Consider the following 21,663-nt stretch of genomic DNA (forward strand, 5'->3'; position numbering starts at 1 on the left):
AGTCGGTATTTTTTTGTGTGTGCATTTGTTTAATAGGTGCCATTTGTGATGGTGATTTAGAGCATCTAAGGTAATACTGTGGTCCCCTGGAGATCATAATAAATAACCACCCTGTTTGTCCATGTGACACAGATGTGGTGAGCGGGACAGCGTGGGAACAGAAATCCCTTCGATACTGATACTGATCGTTTCAATTGAGATTCCTCTAACAGATTAAATGTAGAGGCAAAATAAAGGACACAGAATGTGTCTGACCTTGTTGCACGTGTCACACAGGACAGTTATATCCTGCCTGTTATATAACATAGAAAAGCACAGCTTGGTTTTTGAGTCATGGTTTTTTGTTTTTAGTTTCTAGCTTTTGTTGAAAAAGAAAATGTATACTGGTAGTTAGAGTCCAGATTTTTGTACTTCCTGTTTTATTTTAGAAAGACATTTTCCTTAAGTCTCCTGTTTCATATTTAGTTCATACACCTTGTGATTGTAGTTAACATGCGCTCTGTCTGTCATGATTAAAGTTAAAAGACAGTAAATAGTAAATATCACCTTGACGACAACCATAAAGACACCATCACCTCTCTGCCTTTAAACCATATGTGGTTGAGGTGTGATGTAAACATCAGGAAGCGCTGCACATTTGAGTTAAACCACAATGGTGTGTTTGTCAGGCATAAGCACTGAGATGTGAGAAAAAAGGAAAAAAAATCACCTCTGGGCTTGTTAAGTTAGGCTGTATTTCACAAATAGGTTAATAGATGGAGCAATTCTTTTTTTAAAATATCCAACTAATGAGCTCCACTAAAAGGAATGTTCAAAAAAAGCCAAGAATTATGTTGCAAAGTGATTTTTTGTTTTTTTTTGTTTCACAAGATAGCAAACCACCCAAACCTCACATCAAGTCAGAAAGATTGCACTAAACTTTGGCCAACAGTATTAAATACATTTTTAAAAAATTCCTCCAAGTCACGCAAATACTGCAAGAAAAAGAAAATTACAAGAGATTGATCATCAACAGCAGCCCTGCCTGGAACAGACCTGAGCATGAGAGAACACACTCGCTGCTGCTTCTGGTCCTGCAAGGTCGACTTAAGACGACACTCAGCCTGACCACAAACCTTCATTCACGTCTGCACTGTGGTTGATTGTTTCCATGACACCTCCGTGTACTTTTTTTCCCACCATTTCATCAACATCAAAAATATTCAGGGAAGACGGATTACAGCATATTCTGGGTCTTTCTCTTGTTTGGCATTGCGCTGTTGTTTTCTGGCTGGTGTCCCGGACTGTCTATGGTTGATGGCAGCATACACTGCACAGTCTGACCCTCGGCCTTTCTCCGCTGTGCTGCCAACAGCAGCCTGGTTCCCAGTGGGTGGTGGATTCGGTGTTAATGCAGAACTTGGAGAGTAGATGTCATTCAGAACCGAGAAGTGGGTTTGCAGGACAGGAGTGGGAGGAGCGCTCCTCCTGGGGAGGTCTGGTATCACCTGTGTGGACATTACCTATGACACAAAGAAACAGAATAAACCATTACATGAACCATTAAAACCATTTAACATGAATACTGATATTTCAGTACCAAATTTGTGTGTTTTAAGATGAGCTTTACCTAAACACTTATCATGTTTTGTTTCCTAACCAGTTGTTTTTATGCCAAATGCAACTGGATGTGAAAACAAAACAGCTGACAGTGTCAGGTGGACTGAAACCTTGGACAACACCCACTGTGTTGCGTGTACTCCCACGATAATGTGCCTTCTTACTGTGACTTTTACAGCTGTATCAGTAGCATGTTCCAATGATGCTCGACAATTTGATCATATGTTCTGTTCACGTAGCATAATGTCGTGTGTTGGTAAAACATCCAAATGTTCAGACTTCACTTGAGGACCTATTTGATTTGTGGTCATATGATATGAGTGACAACAGGATTGACTTTTACCCTACACACACACACACACACACACACACACACACACCGAGCATCGTTGAGCCATCAAGTATGAATGAATGTTGTTGGTGATAGGTGACAAGTGAAAGTGTCGATGTGCACATTGCAGTATGGTACAAAGCTGTCAAAGAGAGGCGTGTAATATAAACATAGCTGGTGAAGGACCGCCTACCTTTGTCAGGTTAACAAACAATTGAAACTGCTGGTGTTTATTGCGTTGCTAGCACTCTGCTGGTTGTGGCTAGACTCATTGTCATGGTAGCTAGGAGAATGGTGGGTGTTTCCTTTTATACACCTGTGGTATATATTTTGGGGGAACTTATCTGCACTTAGAGTCAACAGATTCTATGAAGGCCGGCCATTAGAGTTTTGGTGTTTTAGTGTATGGTTCCTGTGCATTGAGTTGTGTAATCGCACTTCACAGCCAGTTAGTGCACTTTACCTTTGTCTTTGCACGGCTCACAGTCAGATTTCCTGTAAAGGAGACAAACAAACAATTGTTTTAGCTGGTAAAATGTAGAGTTTTGATTTTTCCACATGATATTCTTACTTTTCCAGCCATTAAAACGGAAGGCTATGACGGTCAGCGCGATCACCGTGAGGACGACGCTGACACAGATGTACAAGTATGGCAGCCAGGGCCTATTACATGGAGGACCCTGTAACTGAGCTGCAACAGAGGATCAACAGATCAATTCTCTTAAAGTCCATATCTGCATAAATGAGCTAACAACTATAAGCTCTTACCTGTCTCATCATCATAATAAGATGGAATGATGTTTTCAGGCTCATCGTCTGTGACTTAGAGGAAAAACATCAGCTTGAATCACGTCATCAGATACATTCATATTTTACTGTGAAAAACAACTACCTGAAACTGAGATGTTGATGGCGTGACTGACTGCGCCACCGTGGACTTGACACCTGTACAGGCCGTCATCATTAATGGAAATCTGCTTGAAAGTCAGGTGTGAGATCAGTTTATCCTTCACATGCTTCTGTATTATTTCTGTATTGTTAGATTCATGAATCCGTTCACAGTTGTTCGTGTTCAGGAGTTTACACCAGGTGACATTGGGTGATTGTCCACAGTGTTTGACGGGACATTTGACAATCACATGTTGTCCGAGGGCAGCTCTAAACACCGTTTGTCTCCGGACCAGAAGCTCAATTTCACATGTAGAAACATCTGAAAAAAAAAAAAAATCAGTTATGATCTATGAATTTGAATTTTAAGATTCTACTTTTGAAGCATGTCTGCGGCTGCATCTGCTCCAAGCTACACATCAAGACAGGAAGATGAACATTAGGTGTTGCCATGTTAGCTACATAACAAGCTTGTGACTTACAGCAGAATTTATGTATACTGATTGATTTATTTTGTAGTGTAATGATCTATTCCACAATCCTAATTCTCATTCTCCACTTTTATAGTTAAAAAGACACCAATCGCTATGAGTAAAAAAAGGTACATCCCACTGTAGCTATGCAGGCATTAATCAGCCATTTACCAGCAGGCTAGGTAGGCAACTGCCTGTAGCCCCGGAGTAGACAGGGGTACAAATGTCAACAATTTATAAACTACAGCAGTGGCAATCCGAAAAAAAAAAACTGGACTGACAGTAGGAGACCTCCCTTTGCGAGCCTAGTCTGACTCCACTCACTCATGCTGCTGCAAGTGTCGTTCATTTCTAATGACAACAACAAGCGAAAGGAACATTTAAAGCTTTCTGATGTTGTCAGATTGCTTAGCCAGGGGCCCCAACAGATTCGAGAGCAACCTCTGCTCGTTAATGTTAATCTTCTTTGGTGAATATGAGTCAATTTTGTTTTTAGACTGTTGAATATAAGTTCAGTTGAAAAAAACTGAAAACCTCAGAAAAAATGGATCAGAGGAGGAAGAACTCTTCCCACACTGACTTACACAGAGTTTTATATATTACTTGTAATGATTTGAGCATAAAAGTATATTTTGGCACAACAAAAAACTCCACAACCCATAAATACAATGAAGTTTACATTTCTATAATAATACATGTGTATATCATTAAACAGGTAAATGAATACATATTTCAAAAACACAGTATGTTATTGCCCTGTTCTTCCTGAACTGTCTTATAGATATTTAAAGCCCATATATAGATACTCCTTCAATGTACTGTGGTCTAAAAATGTCCCGTCAGTCTCTTGAAAGTCACATCACCAATGAAACATGTCAAAGTTTACCTTTATGTCTTCCATCAGCACAGACGCACATAAAGCAGCCACAGATTAACAGATAGATAAATCCACCCATGAAGCTCAACAAACTCAGCACCTCAAACCTTTCATTTAATCTACTGTTGTGCTGCAGGGGCTCATTTCTCTCATGTCAGGCTCACCACTTCCTGACCTCCCACTAAGACCATCTTGCTCAGACACACATATTTCAGTATGTCATGACATAAAGTTTCCATTGTGCACCTGTGGTAAGAAAAAGGTACCGAGTTTTACCTCTGTCATTCTGTTCTCAGAAAGCCACTAATTTAGAGAGGTGCTAAAACACTATTTACTGGCACTGTACAGTCTAAGAAGATGTTCAGACTGTCGGATAACATGACCGGCTGGATGGAAACACTGTTCAACACCTACTTATTTCTTAAAGTAAATATGCCACTGCACTTCTTAAATGCAACCAGATGGAATATGCCTGGTCTCTCAATTGCAGAGTGTGGGTATGATCTTATTAGTCGATTTTATCAATTTCCCAACACTGCCCCCTGCTGTATTTGAGATTACTGCAAGTAGACTTATTAGATACGTTTTTTAAATACCTCTTTTGTTTTATACCTTTATATCTCACATTTTAAGAAAAAACACACAACAGTGGGCTGGTACACTGTTTATTTGGCCTAAACATATGTCTCATGTTCTTAGAAACTAACCTGAAAAGCTGGCTCTGCTGCCCTTGACCTGCAATCTGAAGTTACAGTGTTTCCCACAGACCAGGTAGTGATCATGTGTGCTGGCACCTTGGTCTGTCTGTGTCTGCTGTTCTACACATACGCCCGTCATTTTTCAAACAGCAGTTTGTAATGCTTAAAGTGTTTTTTTGTAGTTTTGTTGTACACTTACTGGTATGAATAAAGGGCATTTTCTTTCTGTAGAATCCATGAAGTTGATTGACCCTGAAAGCATCAATATAAATATTTTTTATTTTTGCTCTCTTCCCGGTGAAGAAGTGTAAACTGAGCAACCCCTGAATGACCAAGCGCCAGCAGGAGGAAGACCAGAAAACAGAGCATTCAGTGCAATTCCTCTTATCGATGAGAAGGGAGACTGCATGGATGCCATCCGTGACTCTGAAATGATGGTATCGAAAAACCACTTCATATTGTTCATATCTTTGTAGGATTCAGCAGTTTAGTTCCCAGTGTGTCCATGGTAAAACATATTCTGGTCCTGCTCCTGATTATTAGGACTAGGGGGCTCATTTATTTTGTATCTCTGGACAGAGGAGCTGTCAATGATGACATCACAGACCTTTTTTTTTATAGCCTAAATGTGACTAATAACAATCAAAATTATTGGAAAAAAACAAGCACTGGCATGATAAGAGCTTCTGATGGTCACATGAGTGAATAGGTGTTGTGGAAGTTGCTGGATACAGAGAGGTGTGGGTGTCCTAGCCTTCCCTGTTGGTAGAGAAATCACTCTCTCCAATCTCCTAAAAAATAGCGCTGCAGGAAACATAAGATTTGAATCTAGAACAAACTGTTTTCATTTTTGCCAAAGTGTTTAAACTTATTTGGCTCAAATCATGTTATATACTTAGATACTTTTCTGATTCTACCACACGGATCTTCTGTGATGATACACTGTGTCTGGCCCTTCCATTGCTGTTCTTAGTTTGCTGGCTCCTCCTCTGTTGTTTTTTTGGCTGATATGTGACTTCTGAGTGGGGATTTGGCAGAACAGATCACAGGCAGACCTCCAGTGACTTTATAGTCTTATGGTTTCTGATGACCACACACCCTCTATAACTAACAAATTGAGCAGCCATCAACAGTGACAAACATGTGACTGATTTATTAACAAGCAAACTGACAGTCGCTTTCTTTCAGGCAGATGATTGGCTAACACTGACTGTTTAAATAAGGTGGTTAAGTCTGTCACCAACATGTGAGGACTTTTGCTGACGCACTGAAGCTGAGCTCAGATTACAGGAGGTTCCAACATGATACAGTGCTGCAGGATTGGAAACATCTCATCAGCCCTCTGTTGAGGGGACCAAGATTTCATATAGACCTGCCCTCTTCCCGTTAATACCAATGTGCTACAGCTTACCTACACAGTGCTTGTGAAGTCATCCTAAACTTGAAAGAGTCAGAAAGTTTTCTGCCTATAAACGACTAGCTTCTGATTGGTTTGCTCAGATTAAGACTGACAGGAGATCCTCACCTGGAAAGTAAATTACAAGGCATGAATTTGTATTGTGACTTTGAGGTGGGTTTAACCATGAAGGTATTTTGGGAAATTAAACTGTTGACCAACATTATTTAAATCACCAAATACCAGAAAGCTGCTCTGATTTGTTTTTTTTTATTTGCACAGTAGGTATGTTGGGCAGTGCGGTTCACAGCAGTGTCATTACACAGGAAGAGAAGCTATGAGTACAACAAGTGTGATAACAATGATCACACATAATGCAGTTTCTTTCTAAACTGGTTGGTGTTTTTTTTTTTTTTAAAAAAGCCTGAAATCTGAGCTCAGTCTTGCAGGAAGTATTCATTCAGTCTGGATGTTGCTAAAGAAAGTAGAGATGATCCAAATAGAAACTGAATGGCAACCCAGATGAGACGCATTTAGGGAATCAATCAAACTCTTCTTAAAATAATTATAATAACAATATCTGTCCAGTATTAAATAATCTTATATAAAAACGCACACACAAAAAAGTTTGAAATAAATGGCAATGCTCCCTCCACGACTATCCCCCACCCCCCTCCCCATTTCACAACACACATTTCTATACACACTGTCTCCTTCCATGAATGCCTTCATCAGTGACTTCCACTGTCTCCTTGCAGTACCTGTTGCGTCGCAGCATACGTCTCTGGTTCCGTCGTCTTTCAAGTCTTTTTGTATATTTCAATGCAAAGCTGCAGACGAGTGAAAAAAGCTAATTCTTCTGGCTTGCTTGTATACAGATATATGTACATATATATACTTTATGTCTCATGTCATTGGGTTAAACATGTTGGTAATGATAGCAATAATGGGGTTAATATTAACAATCGTACTCTGAGAGTACGAGTAGGAAACGCGGCTTGCTACTTGCTCAGAATCCAAAGGGTGAGGAGAGACGGACGAGTCAAGACAGACACTGATTATTTTCTGCGAGAACAATGAGACCTCATTGGTCAGTTCAGTTCTTTAGGCTCCACCCAGTGTCCTTGCTCTCTACCACTCACTGGTCAGTTTGGTGCTTTGGTCCCGTTTCGGAGGAGCGGGAGGCGGGCCTCGCCGCAGCGTTGCATAGCCTGAGATGTTGGCATGTTTGGTGGAGTGGGAGTGTGTGTGGTGGCGAGACAAAGTGTGGGAATGTCCCCGGATGCCCTGTTGCTGCTGCTGCATAAGCTCGGGTGGAGGAGGTGGAAGGAGAGCCATATCGTCCATGGTGCCCATGGGCTCCATCTTAGAGGAGGAGATTAGGTGGGAAGAAGTGAGTGACCCATGGCGAGACACCGACTTCCTCTTAAGAGTGCGGTTAAGGTCCTCTAGGAAGTGAGGCTTCAGTGCCAAGGAAACAGGCCCCGCTAATTTTGGAGAGGTGGGGGGGACAGGAGAGGAGGAGGAAGAGTAAGAAGTGAGAGAGGGGGGCGGAGTCTGAGACAGAGGCGGCGGCGAGAGTGGCAATGAAGGTGTGTTGTCATACTGGGCCGTGTTGCTTGTCCGCCTGTTTAGTGATGGTGGAGGGACAGCCCCCTTTTTCAGTGAGCCTTGTTTCCATGACGATGATATCAAGGATGTCGGTGGCTGCTGAGGCACCTGCATCTGAGGCTGGGGGTTCACCACGGCAACCTTTGGTGGGTGGTGGAACTCTGAAGGGTGGGGAGGAGGAGGGAAAAGCTCAAAGTCACTAGGCGGGGGCGGGAAGTAGTCAAGGGACAAGTCAAGATGAGGAGGCTGGGAGGGGGGAGGTGGGGGAGGAGGGGATGGGAATTCCGAGGGCTGATGGTGCTGGCCTGTTTGCAGCCCCTGGAGTGCCAATGGTAGGTTTGCCAGGTTTAGCTTCCCTGGCTTTGGCAGCGGAGTAGGAAGCGCAGAGGATTCTTTGGAAGGGGATCCTGTAGCTGATGAGGAGCTTGATGACGTTCCTGTTTGGGGACCTTGGCCAAACTTGCTGACCAGGCTCTCCACCTTCTTGGGTCTCTCATCCTGGGTCTCGCCTGTGGAATTGGACCGGATAGAGGAGGCTCTCTGTGGAGTTGGGGGAGGCCCCCGTTTGGTGGATCCTGTGGATGAGGTTGAAGGAGACTTCTTTATTGGGGAGCCTGTCTTAGAGGAGGATGAAGACGGAGGAGGAGGGAACTCTCCTAGAGAGTTGTCAGGAGGAGGTGGGGGGAACTCTGGCGACTGTGGAGCCGCAACACTCCCTGGCTGCCACTTTGGTTTGGCCTTAACTGCAGGAGGAGACTGAGGAGCAGTGAACTTGGCTCCTTCCATGGAGTTGGAGGCAGGAAGAGAGGAAGGAGCAGAGTTTCCGGGAAACTGATTGACAATCTGTTTGACCAAAGAGGAGGTAGCAGCAGCAATAGAGACAGAAGCAGAGGAGGCAGATGGAGAGATAGCAAGGTTTTTGGAGGAGAGACTGTGCTGCTTGGGCAGAGTGGGAGGTGGCTGATTAGGGGAGTGTCCCGTTGAGAAGCTCTGCTGCTTTTTAAAAGACCCATGTCCGGTTTGTGGCGTTGGGGACACGGGTGAGAGTGCAAGTGGAAGGGATGATGGCCCAGATGGTTTAGGAGCTGTTTGAGGGGGAAACCCACCAGTGAAAGTTTTGGGAGGTGCAGGGGGTGGTGCGTTAGGGGACAGGGGCCGGAGTACTTGCAGGGAGTTTGGAGGAGAGAGCTCAGCTGGGGGTGGAGGAGGTGGAGAGTCCTCAGACACTGCAGGGGTGAAGTCGTACACCATGTTGGGAAATTTCTGTGCCAGAAACTGCTGGAGGCCAGCATTGGAGAGCTGAGGGCAGGAGCTGGGCTCTTGTGATGGGGGAAGTGGCAACCCATTGGTCTCCAGGCTCTCTGGTGGCGGAGGTGGGAGGTAGGAGTGGTCATCCTCCTCGTCTGGTGGGGGTGGTGGTGGCAGAGCGGAAGGGCTTGATGGACCAAATTTCAAGGCAGCCATGGCTGAGCCAGGGGCTGGCACCGTGGGTGGAGGAGGAGGGGGCGGAGATGGTGGCAATGGAGGGGAGGTGCTGTAAGCAGCTGGGAGGGTGTTGTAGTTTGTTTTTGTAGACTGGGGTGGAGGGGCACCTGCCTGCTGCGTCCTGGGCTGGCTCTGGCTCTGGCTCTGGCTCTGGCTCTGTAGGCGTGCCAGTGTGCTGTACTTTATATATGAAGAGGTAGGAGTTGGCTGATGGGCCACACTGGCAACAGGGGGCGGAGGTGGGGGTGGAGGGGGCGAGGGCGGTGAAGGGGATGAATCCTCAGATTGGACAAGGCCGTCGGTGTAGCTGGTACGGGATGGTGGAGTCTGAGACGGAGGGACAGGGGAGAGGGTGGGTATCTGCAGGGGTATAGGCCTACTGATAGGGTCGATCTTCATCATCTGGAACAAAGAGGAGGAGACAGAGAATAGTAAACAAGTGAACTATGTTCATGTCTGTAGCAATTAACAAGATGCAGGAAATCAAACAGACACACAGCTTTCAAACTCTTGGACAAACCAGCTATGGATGCAAAAATGACATTTTAATTAACTGCAAGTCAGGTTTTTCCATCGGCTAATGCCGATTGGATAATTTTAGTCACTTCAATCTGGTAGTCTGGACATTAGCAATATATATGGACTCACAGTGATCCTGAACTGGGTCTACACAAGTTCATGTAGTTGCTAATAGTGTAATTTTGTGTCATTTAATAAAGCTTTTGTTGGTTAGGACATTCCATCACAGCACGAAGTTAGGAAGAAACTCAACAGTCCAGCAGCAGTCATTTAAGATGAGGGGAACTAACACTGACAGAGGTCACAGTGAGGACTGCTCAGTGTTTTAAATGCTGCAGCCAAACTGTTAACATGCCCATTACATCACTTCCTGTCTAACCTCCACTCCCTCCTCCTCCTGCACAAAGAGGAACTGCCATACGTCCCTTCACCTTTGACCTCTGGCAGGAAAGCAGAGGGGAAACATGGAAAATGTAGTCCATACGTAAAGGAGGACAGTGACTGGAAAGGGGTGTGTGTGTATATATGTGTGCGTGTGTGTGTTCACACCTCCCCCTGAGTTCCTCTCCTCCAGGCATCAGAAAAGATGGAGCTGACGACACTCTGGGAACGGGTGTGGCTTGATGATGTCATCTCTGACACGCCGCTGTCCGACTGGCTAGAGTGGTTGGACTGGGACTCTGTGAAGACACACAGGCAGCATAAGACAAAGTATGTTACCAGAATGTTTTTATGTGGGGGACAGAGATGATTTGTTTGGCTCTGAGTGTTTCCAACACTCTGTTTGGTCATTGATTATGTATTAATATTTCTGAACAACAGACGAACCTGGAAGGCTGGATGAGCTGGATCCTGACTTGATGGAGGAAGAAGAGAGGGAGGACCAGTCATAGGCAGCCTCTGTCCTCCTCATCGCCTCCTGGAAGTTGATGTACAACTGCTTCCCATACTGACAGACAGAGGAGAAGGAGGAAGAAGAAAGAGTAAGTGCACAGTAGGTGTGTTGGGTTTTTAGCTGTGTTAGGAGAGGAGGTCCCTGGTAGCACTTGATAGGTGGTTCCATCTTTGCTCCCCCTTAGTGAATTAATGGAAATGGCGAATATAAGCTGTCTTTGCATGTTTTGTGTTATGTTCAGAGAAATTTCTTTAAAATAACAACCATTTAGACACTGGGATGCTTTCATCCCTTTTCTGAACAGCTCTAAACCGAGGCAGGCACCAAAGGTTGAGATGGGTTTGTTACCTTGGCGATGCGAATACTGTTGATCCATTGTTGGAGCGTTCTGACATCATCACAGCAGAGGTACTTGATGTATTGTGACTTCTTCTGGATCTGAGGGTGCTACAGACACACACACACAAACACAAACAATTACTTTGCATGATACTATAATATTTTTTTAATCCAGAGCTGTCATTCTTGTTCATGACCACAAGAGGGCGGTGAAAGACCATGTTACAGTCTTTTACCTTGAGCACCATGCAGTAGTCTGTGGGAGCCTTGTACTTGCTCTTGTAATCCTGGCCAAGGTAGACATTAACATGGTCCAGCTGGAGAAAACACACCAGGTCTCTGGATGCCTGCAAAGACACACACACACAGGTTGACTTTGAGTTTTATATTAAGTGTGAGTGTTTCTCTGTGTTTTCCTCTCAGTCTCACACACACACACACACACACACACACACACACACACACACCTTGGCTTTGCCTTTGGGGACATAGTAGATGCCAGAAGCTCTCAATAGGAAGTAGCGTTTCTTCCAGGACTTCTTGCCATCCTCTTTGAGCCACAGTACTCCCTCCATCTCAGGGACAGACACCGAGCTGCCGCCAAAACACTCCTGGCACACACCAACAGAAAGAGTGACGTATTTTGTTTCCTCTGGTCTTACTCATACTGTGTGTGCATAAATATCAGCACAGTTCTGTGTGAAGAGACTGACCTCTAACAGAGCCTCTTTGTTCCTTTCAGCCATCTCACACGTCTCCTTCCGCCCCAGTAAATAGTTCTGCAGCAGGTATTAAAAAGGTTATAAAGGTTATAAAAACACAAATCTGTGTGTGTGTGCATACACCTCACCTGTGGGTTTTTGAACAGAGCATACTTCTCAATACGCTCAGTGAACATTAGACGGTTCTGACTGTCTCTGGTCCAGTTAAGCAGGTTTTCAACCAGGTTCTCATGATCCTCAAAGATCCGCTCTGCACAGAGAAAAATATGAGAGTTATTCACAGCAAAAATCAGCATAAAAAGGATCCCGTTGTTGCATTAACCCCGCATAACTCTGCTCACTTCTGGTGGACAGAGGCTACACAGCTCATGGCAATCTGCTGCCCTCCTTTTTTTCTTTTTTTCCCCTCTGTTATGAACTCTCATATCACAGCAGCCTTTCAGGTTTTTTTTGTCCTCAGAGGAACAACATCAGCTGTGATCCATGTAAAAAATTTAGGACAAAACATGTCGGAGTACAATTCACTATGACTCACTCTAAAATACTAAATTTATATAACTAGACATGCACCATACATCCACCCATCGGCACAACGCGGACAGGTCAGATCTGCCAGTTTCTTGCCACAGGGCACTCAGCAGGGAGCTGGTGGAGCTGGTGTAGCTGGTGGGCCTGAGTGCAGGGTGGTGCTGCCCTCTTACTCAAATAGGCACATTGTTTAATGAACACATATTTAAGTCTTCCTCACTCTGAACTCTTCATATTTCAGTAAAGGACTAGATTACATGAGTAGAGGTTTGGCAGAGTGAGCTGCACTTGCCTTCTCTCGCTCTCTCTCTTCGTGACACTGCTGTTCAGCAGAAGCCTGAAGATGTAGGTTAGATCACATGCATCACTGCATCAGACCTACATAAAGAGTCTGTGTGTGTGTCAAAGAGTGTTAAGTGGAGTTGAAGCTTGTACAGCGTGTGCAGGCAAACACACATCTCCTGAGGGAAGTGTGTGTGTGTGTGTGAGACTAAATATCTGTGCTTGTTTGAGTCACTGCTGGGCACATTCTTACAGAGTATGAATAAAGCTCTTCCCGTCTACACACACGCACACACCTGATCTGGGCAACTATTTGTGGTCTAATTAGTATTTTACTCTCTTGTTCGTACTTACCAAAGCAAAGCATTCGTGGTCTTATATACATTCAGGTTTTTAAAGTATTCATTCAACTCTAATCCAATTGTACCATCAAACATTAATCATCAACCTCTGCTCACTCATACAGAACTTTATATGAACCTGAATGCAGTCAGTAATATGCTGTGATTTACTACATTACTCAGCTACATGCGGAGATCCATCTGTGTGTGTGTGTGTGTGAGAGAGTGTGTGTGTACATGCACACTCACCCATCTGCAGCTCGTTAATGGTTTCAACCAGTGACCAGTCTGGGCTGTAACCACAGTGAGATTTCTCCAGCAGACTGTCCAGAACCTGCAGAGAACAAGAACAAGAAGAGAGGAGTCACTACTACTACTACAGCTACTACTACTACTACTACAGTTAGTACTACAGATACTACTACTGCTCCAGAATGTGCAGAGACCAAGAAGAAAATGAGACAGCACGAGACAACAAATAGTACTACTGCAGTACTGCAACAATTACTACAACAATACCTGCCAAGACCGGGTCAAACAGTAGATACAGTGGGATGACAAGTATTACTATGATGACTAAAACTACTCTTACTACCATGAAAATTACTACCACAATTACTATAACTACTATTGCTGCTAGCCTGACTTCCTATGATCACTACTCTCCCCACCAGGACAGTTACACCAAGTACTTCAAATGCTGCTACTACTTTTTCTAACATGACCACTGCTACTAAGACCAGTTAACCCGACTTACTATTATGACCTCATGAGTGTGAGTCTCACCTGTCTGACAGTCTGCCTTTCGTCCACCATCATTGTCTTCGAGCTCTCATCGGACAGATGAACGCGAATCACCAGCTGTGAGGAAGAACAGAGAGGATGAGACGACACACTGAAGGCTGAGTGATGCCAGTCAATCTGTCATTTTATTATGTTCTACTGGATTAAAACAGAGAATTCAATATTCAAGCTGTCTTACTTTCACTTGAGAATAACATTTCCGCTAAAAATTCATGCATGGACATGTAAAACAAACATCCCTATTAAGTTGAGTTTTTTTTGTATCATCTCTTACAGTGAGTGCTTTGTGTTTATGAGAGAAAATCAGACATGACGCAGTAAGATCATTGTCATTTTGTGCAGGATCAACATTACAAATGATTCGACTTAAAAACACACACAGGTAGCTCACGTCTATGTGTGTGTGTGTGTGTAGCAAATCCAGGTTGTTAATCCCATCTCTCTCTTTCTCCCTCTCTGGGATTGGGACTTAACTTACACTGGTCATTATGTTGAGTGCTGTTTCTGTGTGTGTGTGTGTTGACCCCAGCTGTTATTGACCAGCACATTCAATGTGGAGTAACACTGACCTGACCCAGAAAAGAATCCACTGGACACGTGCCAGACACAAACACTCACACGGGCATGGGTGTATTTTCAGACACACACACATGTTTTCTGTCTTCTGTGTGTGTGTGTGAATAAAACTTACTTTCTTCACCTGGGCCTCCTTGATCTTCTCCAAGGCAACTCTGATGTTCTCCGCTTTCAGCTTGGCAGCCTGCTCTTCCTGCACATGCACACACACAGACACACAATGACGACAACAGAAAATCATAATCTGACGATCTCACGCTGATAAAACACACTCGCCTCACCTACCTGACTCCTCCAGCAGGAATTCATGGTTTATTTTTCCTCTCAAACAACCAACACTTGTGTGTCTGCGTCAGATGAAACCACAGTGTAAAATAAACTCCAATGTTTCAGAGTGGGATCAGTGTATTCCCTGTGCTGTTGATCCTGATCTTTATCGTGCTGCTGGAAGAAAGCATTGCAAGCTTGCTTCTCCTCCTGCTCCTCTTCATCAGCATCATCATCTCTGTGTTATTGTGGCTGCACAGATTGGATTAATGCTCGGACTCTACATGTTGTTGTCTCACTGAAGGCGGATTATCCAAACGAACACACACACACAGTTCAGTGGGAAGCCTGTATGCCTCTGCAGGAGACAAACCGGAGAGTACGCGTGTGTTTTCGATCAGCTTCCGTCTGTGTCAGTCTGCACAGAGCGTCAGCCAAAAAAAAAAAAAAAAAAGCAGGACGGAGCAGCGACCATAACAACAAAAATATATAGAAGAAGCAGCAAGTAACTGACAGACAGTAGAGTCAAAGATGCTACATTGTCCTGTCACATCTTTCCAGGCCGAACAAGGCAGAGGAAATGAGAGGAAGAGAGTGAGAGAGAGAGGGAAGGAGGGAGGGGCATTGCTGCTGCCGCTGCTGTGCCAACTTACTTGCTGAGGCACTGATCTCTTTATCTCAAGCTCCCATGCCCCCCCACCCCCACTTCTCCTCCTCTCTTACTCTGTCCAACACACTCCATCGTCTCCTTAAGTATTTGTTCAGTTCTGAGATATGAGCATCTGAATGTGTGCTCCACTTTCACACACACACACAATGATCCACATTGTAAACAATTGAAAGGGCTAAAGGAAATGAATGAATGACTGATGATTAGGATGAGGAGATTAGCAGTCAGTGCCTTTATCAGAAACCCTCCAAAACCCACTGACACACAAACAAGCACCGAATCGTCGAGGAAGCAGCAGAGAAGCCAACACCATAAGCTCATAAACAACACCATAATGACGAACCCGTTTAGAAGATTAAATAACTGATCGATTAAACAAATTAATGAGTTTAAACCATCATGAGTTGTTTTGCAAATTGGAAATAAATACATGCAAAAATATGTGGAGAATATGTATGTAACAATCTGCTAAATTTGTTGCTGCTGTAAAATAAGATGGTTTATGGCTTACCAAAACGGTTTCGATGGCTTAGTCATACTAAAAATAACAAAAATGTGATGTTGTAAGTCATTAGAATTAGAGCATCACTAATGGTCAGACTTACATAATAAAACTGTCTGAGCTTAAAAACAGTTAAAAATAATAATGTGGAGACAAGAAGGATTAAATTTGTCCAAATAAATTATATAACATGTTTTAACATTTGAAGTAAGTGTGGTATAAAAACAACGTTAATGTTACAAAATGGTGTGTTACATTCTATGTACGAGTAATGTTTCAACAACACTTCAAATAGTGAAATTATTATTAAATTATTGCATTGCTTCTAATTACCGCATCACAAACATGTTTTTGTAATCACTCTTACTGCCAGAGGGGGGAGACAAACAATCTGGACTGTAGCTTTAAATTTTAAAAACAAGAAGTCACAACCCAGTCAAACTTTACAGATACAATTCTTAAACTCAGTCAAGTAATATATATTTATATAAAATAAAAATTATATAAATTTAAATAAAATATATTTAAAAACATGCAATAAACCGAACTGCAAATCTATGTCTTACTGATACAATGCTGTCATTTCTTCTTCATGCGTGTGCATCAAATAAATATTTTCTTGTCGTTTTATGTGTACCGTTGTGACGTGCACGCCAGCCCTCTGGGATATTAAAGCATGACTTAAGAGGAGGGAGTGTAGGTTAAGCTTTTATGGAAGAAATTATGCCAGTTACTGTCTGTCAATTCTGAAATCATTTGAGGTATCTTGTGGTAGTAATGGTGTGATTTCAGTAGGATTTGAGACCCACTGGTACATTTTAAGAGGTTTTACTCCCTCAACTCTTACCGGAAACTGACTGAAATAATTTTTAATGAAATTAATTTACTACTTAACTCCAAATCAGCATTGTAATGCATTTATTTAGGTTTAAATATTCTGTTACAGATAATATCCAGCGGTCTTCCTGTGATTTTTTTTATGCCTCCTGCTGCTGTCGTCATCTCCCGCTCACACTATAATCATTTTCTCTGCTCCTCATAGATATTCAGCTGACCTACATTACACAGACACTAAAATTAGAAAGATCCCACTGCCTTTGAAGTCTTAAGGAATGTGTCCCTCCTGAGCTACCATAGGTTCCAAACAAAGCAGCATGATGTAAATTATATACAGAAGTGGGGCAACAGAGTGTGTGTGTCTGTGTCTGTGTGTGTGTGTGGGTGGACTGCAATTATTGCTGAGGCAGTGTAACACTGACACAGAAAGAAGATGCAGCGTGCACGCACACACGCACACACACACACACACACACACAAACACACAGAGGTAGGAAGATTCTCACACATACACAGCTGTGCCCTTGATGCCGCTCTAATGAATGCAGATAATTACACCCTCAGCCTAATCACTGCTGCAGGAATTAGACGGGCCCCAAAGCTCGTAATCTGCCTGGAATCTGAGGGCCGCCGTGACCCTGCCCCCTTTAATCTGCGACTACAAATCGCAACATAATAATGTTTTTTTTCTATCACTGAAGTCAGAATTGCTGCAGGAAGATAATGCACAAACACAATGAGATGTGTTTGATGCACTCCACTAAAAGCTTTTATATCTGAAACCAATGTTGTCTGCCGTGAGACAAATGGATCTCAAGCATTAATCTGTGAACATTTATTTAATTTTGTGCCACTGATATCCAGAGCCAGGAGCATGCTGTTACTAAAAATACAACAAAGGCTGATAAACGCATCGACGGGATGATGACTTGATACATGAGTCTGTGTGCTGCCATTAAAAAGACAGCCAAAGCCAAAAACTCAAGAGAAGACCGCCCATTGCCAGCCTGCTGCTGCTGCTGTGTGTGTGTGTGTGCACGTGCCTACATATGATGCTATTGGGAATCACCCTCTCTGGTCCTAAAGAGGATTATCCCTGCAGATCTGGCACATTCCTCAAACATCCAATCAAAGTGCCTCATCTTCTTTATCATCCAATCAAATCATGACATTGCTGATCCAATGAGAATAAAGCCTGCTTACTTACTCACCATCTAATGCCCACATACACATACACACACATTAATACAACTTTCCCCTAGGCATTAAGAAGCCTACAGCTTTAGCTTAGAAGCAGAAGAGATTCTAACATTACAGTCGCATTATAATCAGGAGACTGTTCAATCAAGGACATGCATGGATGTTATCTAGTCCAGCATATTTTGTACAGCACCACTCAAACAGGTAAACAACCAATCACAATAATGTCCACAAGAAGCAAGGAGGTAAGGTCAGAGGAGGCTGATCTCCACCAGCTGCACCAGCAGCCTCCTAAACTGCATTGAAAAACAACAACAAATTAGTGTAGTAGGTAGTCCTATTATTGGCATTGATCGCCATTAGCCAGCACTAGTCTCATCTCCTAAACTCCATTACTGCCACCGGCAGAGCTCCAAATGCTCATTACCAAACCACAGCCATTTCCTCTCAGGTTACTGCCGCACAAGCTCAACCACAATAATCCTTCATTAAACGCACTCATGCCCCCCTTATGGTTCAGTAATGCAGCTTAGGGGGGAAAAAAACACCACAGAAAATGATGAATCATATACAGCTACAAACTCTCAACCTAATAATCTTCTTTTGTATATTTTAATGAGTATTAGCTAAGCAGAGTTTAAATGTTGCTAAATCCTTGATGACGGGTTGTTTGTTTCTTAGAGGAAAACCTTTCTTCAGGATGATCCCTGTGGTAATGATTTCATCTGATAAGAGCAGACACACAAGTGTTGACTGTCACTTACCTCATTAACACAATTACTGCCAACATTGTCATTCATGTGATCATCATCAACGAATTATCATTTAAATTACAAACAGGCAGCATGATCACACAGGTTTGTTGTAAACTTCTTTGTAATGTGAATTCTTCATGTCATTGTGGTTTCATCACAGTATGTTCAGTCATTTAATAAGCACACTATGAATGAATTTGATTTTGCATTAACACACTTAAACCGGCTGTGTGATCATAGCTTCATAATACCGAAGAGGATTATGACCACTCTTTCTCAAAATTCGGCCTTTAATCTCAGATCTTCATTTTTTTTTTCCAGAGATTTCTTTTTTTTGCACTGGCCCCAATCCTCTTCCATATTAAAGGAGTCGAGTGGTCATATCATTCAGTAAAACACATCACACAGGTCACATGCAGTACATATCAGGCGGTTTGCTTTCACTCCAACCTTTGAGCTTCACAGAAAATATAAAATGGCATCTACAAATATATTTGAAAGCAAAACAACTCATCACATCAAACAGACCCAGCAAACAAAGAGGAGTGAGATGCAGAAGCAGCTTTATGTAGGGACACCTGCACACTTGTAGTCAGTATATACAACACACTGTAGGATTATACTGAGCTGACAAACACACTGCTCCGTCTTCAGCACCACAAAGAAGGAGGAGGGAAAAAAAAGGAGGTAGCAAGCGCAAGAGAACAACATGCATGTACATGTGAAGGAAAGGCAGGATGCTAACATGCTGGAGGAGAGAACATGGAGCATGCAGAAGAAGATGATGAAGAAGAAGAAGGAGGAGTGTCACCTTGGTCAACAGGTGTGAAGGTTTTCCTGCTATGTTTCTCAGAATCAGTGAGGTTTCCCTGTCCAGATAGGAGTGCTTTAAAGAGACAGAGAGAGACCCTGTGAATTAATGTGCTGACTGATTGGTTGGATGTGGCAGTTTAGCAGAAAGCTGTGCGGTGAAGCAGAATCAGCAGCAGAGAGACACTGATGAGGTGAAACCTGTGAAGGAGAAGAAACAGATTACAGCACCGATACACTGCAGGAATCCTGAAAAAGTTGGGAAAATACAGCATCCAGAAGTCATGTGTGGATTCTGCTTCAAAAAGAGCAGATGCTAATGTTAAATAAAATCTCTGTAAACCAGACACACACACACTTTATCATAACACAGGATGCACACAAACAAGTACTACTAGCATCTCCAGCAGCTTGAGAGACCCAGGAGTCCTTTTTCTGCAACATGTTTCACCAGATGTATAATAAATAATAACACTTTAAAGCAGTGCTCAAGAGAATCACAGAATATTATATATTTAAGATGTGTGACGTGTCTGTCTATACTTTAGACAAAGATGTAGAAGAACACTGGAAAAAAAGATTCAATAATTTAAATACAGTCACCGCTGCTTCAGGCTTTAGACACATTTTCCTCCAGGCGAGAAGGACACTAGACAGACTTTTATTAAATATTTATTTGCTAAATATTTTACTCATATTTACTGACAATTTGAACTCCACAGACAGAAATCTGTGGCAGAGTGACATTTATAAAATCCCAAATAAAAAAAAAAGTGCAGTGGTGCAGTGACCCCTTCTGAACAGGTGCAGCCACAGTGAATTCCTCACTGGAGTCACTGATGGATAAGAAAAAACTGTTTCAATCTCCAGTCTTGAAATGTCTATAAATCCTCCAGACATTCACACTCAAGAATAAAAATGATCTGTATGATCTAAGGTAACCACCGGATACACTTGTTAATCTGCGCTTCTCTCTTTACATCTTTCATAATCTCTATGTGTGTGCGTTTGCTTCAATCTCTAGAAAGCATTACTTCTCTTTTGATAACCACAGATTAAAAATAATATTTAGGTCAAACACACACACACACACGATTACAGTCACCAGTCAGACCAACAACTACATCCTCGTGGTCATGTGCTGAAACTAAAGAGAGAGCTGCTACATAAGAACCCTTCCTATGCATGTGTGCAACATAGATCTCAGTATGAGACCTTCAGTGTGATGTAATCCCATTTAAGATGCAGTTTTTGGCTCTTTTTTCTGAGACACATGAGCCGCACACTTTATCTTTATAGTTTAAGGGTAAGTAAGGATGACTTTCATTGGGTAAAGGAGGATCTGCTGTCTCATATACTAAAGGAGACAATAAAGGAAGCACTGAAGCTCCTATATGTTTGTTTCACTCAGAAGAAACCTTCCTGAGCTATCTGACTATTTGACCCATGTTTATTATTCTTCACAGTATTACAGTGAAAGTCAGAGGAGACTTCTAAACTAGTCCTCTCTCTCACAGCATCACTCGTGACACAGCATTACTCTGATTTAGGAGCATTATATCTGACGGAACCAGGGGAGGACAGTCCTATTACTGGACTGTTCAAATGGGATTCAGAGAGTCCCAAAATGTAATTTTTACCGGCCTCAATCGACAACCAGAGCGAGTATGTAACAGAGAAAGAGAGCAGTAGTCCTACTTTCTAATGAGCTCAGCGCTCAGGGGCAAAAACACTGCAGCACATCCTCTTATGCCTGTCCTTTTGTTTTCTACTTAATTCAGCATTTTGACCTTTTGTTTAATCTTTGTTTTCTCACTGCCCCACTCTCCTTCTTTATCATCTGTATTTGCTAACTCACTCTCCCCTTTTGACTCATTATTCTAATTTTATTCATTCCATCACTCCTTTTTGCTTTCTTTTTATCTTCCCTCCTTACATCGCTCTATGGTCTCTTAGATTTGCTGCACTAGATGAACCGGAGCCCAGTTTCCTCCTCATATTCACTGCAATACAAAATCCTGCACTATGGAAACAGGACATCTTGCGTAACAAGAAAAAAATATTGATTTTACAAAAATGTGAATAAATATGTAAATAAACAAAAGGTGGCTTACAGTCTAATAAAGACAGTGATGGACAGTAATAAACAGTGCTTTATAATACTAGTTTCTGAAAGTCCCAGTCACATTATGTCACAGCAGACATTAGACACCTGATCTGTCTTAGCCAGCTACCTAAAACCTGTTGTTTCCCAAATC

The 21,663-nt window shown here is 42.7% G+C and overlaps 2 protein-coding genes across 4 annotated transcripts in view; both read right to left on the bottom strand.

Moving 5' to 3' along the window:
- Positions 1–587: 587 nt before the first annotated feature.
- On the bottom strand, positions 588–4,299 carry LOC114426084 (B- and T-lymphocyte attenuator-like). The gene is made up of 6 exons (XM_028393238.1): positions 4,178–4,299; positions 2,823–3,140; positions 2,699–2,752; positions 2,502–2,621; positions 2,394–2,425; positions 588–1,502 (listed from the first exon to the last, which is right to left on the bottom strand). Exons 1-6 carry the CDS (start codon positions 4,245–4,247, stop codon positions 1,203–1,205), a joined length of 894 nt encoding a protein of 297 aa, XP_028249039.1. The 5' UTR covers positions 4,248–4,299; the 3' UTR covers positions 588–1,202.
- A 1,705-nt stretch (positions 4,300–6,004) lies between these two features.
- raph1a (Ras association (RalGDS/AF-6) and pleckstrin homology domains 1a) overlaps positions 6,005–21,663 on the bottom strand; it is a 38,045-nt gene continuing 22,386 nt past the window's right edge. For 2 of the 3 annotated variants that reach the window (XM_028393124.1, XM_028393123.1), the window contains 12 exons: positions 19,407–19,481; positions 14,480–14,557; positions 13,771–13,845; positions 13,234–13,318; positions 11,962–12,083; positions 11,825–11,890; positions 11,579–11,722; positions 11,348–11,458; positions 11,121–11,219; positions 10,706–10,826; positions 10,427–10,557; positions 6,005–9,760 (listed from right to left, as the gene is read on the bottom strand). In XM_028393124.1, coding sequence (XP_028248925.1) covers positions 7,394–9,760; positions 10,427–10,557; positions 10,706–10,826; positions 11,121–11,219; positions 11,348–11,458; positions 11,579–11,722; positions 11,825–11,890; positions 11,962–12,083; positions 13,234–13,318; positions 13,771–13,845; positions 14,480–14,557; positions 19,407–19,481 — 3,474 coding nt within the window. In that variant the 3' untranslated portion in view covers positions 6,005–7,393. The remainder of the gene's footprint in view (positions 9,761–10,426; positions 10,558–10,705; positions 10,827–11,120; positions 11,220–11,347; positions 11,459–11,578; positions 11,723–11,824; positions 11,891–11,961; positions 12,084–13,233; positions 13,319–13,770; positions 13,846–14,479; positions 14,558–19,406; positions 19,482–21,663) is intronic. The other variant, XM_028393126.1, reaches the window with a different exon arrangement.

Source organism: Parambassis ranga, chromosome 21 (genome assembly GCF_900634625.1).
Source record: "Parambassis ranga chromosome 21, fParRan2.1, whole genome shotgun sequence".
NCBI classification, from domain to species: domain Eukaryota; kingdom Metazoa; phylum Chordata; class Actinopteri; family Ambassidae; genus Parambassis; species Parambassis ranga.

What these genes read in the sequence shown, in the direction of transcription:
- LOC114426084 (XM_028393238.1), bottom strand. Translation starts at nt 4,247, where the DNA reads ATGGGTGGATTTATCTATCTGTTAATCTGTGGCTGCTTTATGTGCGTC. An exon ending in TGCTGATGGAAGACATAAAG is followed by an intron (nt 3,141 to 4,177) that starts GTAAACTTTGAC and finishes TTTTTTTTTCAG; the next exon opens with ATGTTTCTACATGTGAAATT. An exon ending in TTATTATGATGATGAGACAG is followed by an intron (nt 2,622 to 2,698) that starts GTAAGAGCTTAT and finishes CCTCTGTTGCAG; the next exon opens with CTCAGTTACAGGGTCCTCCA.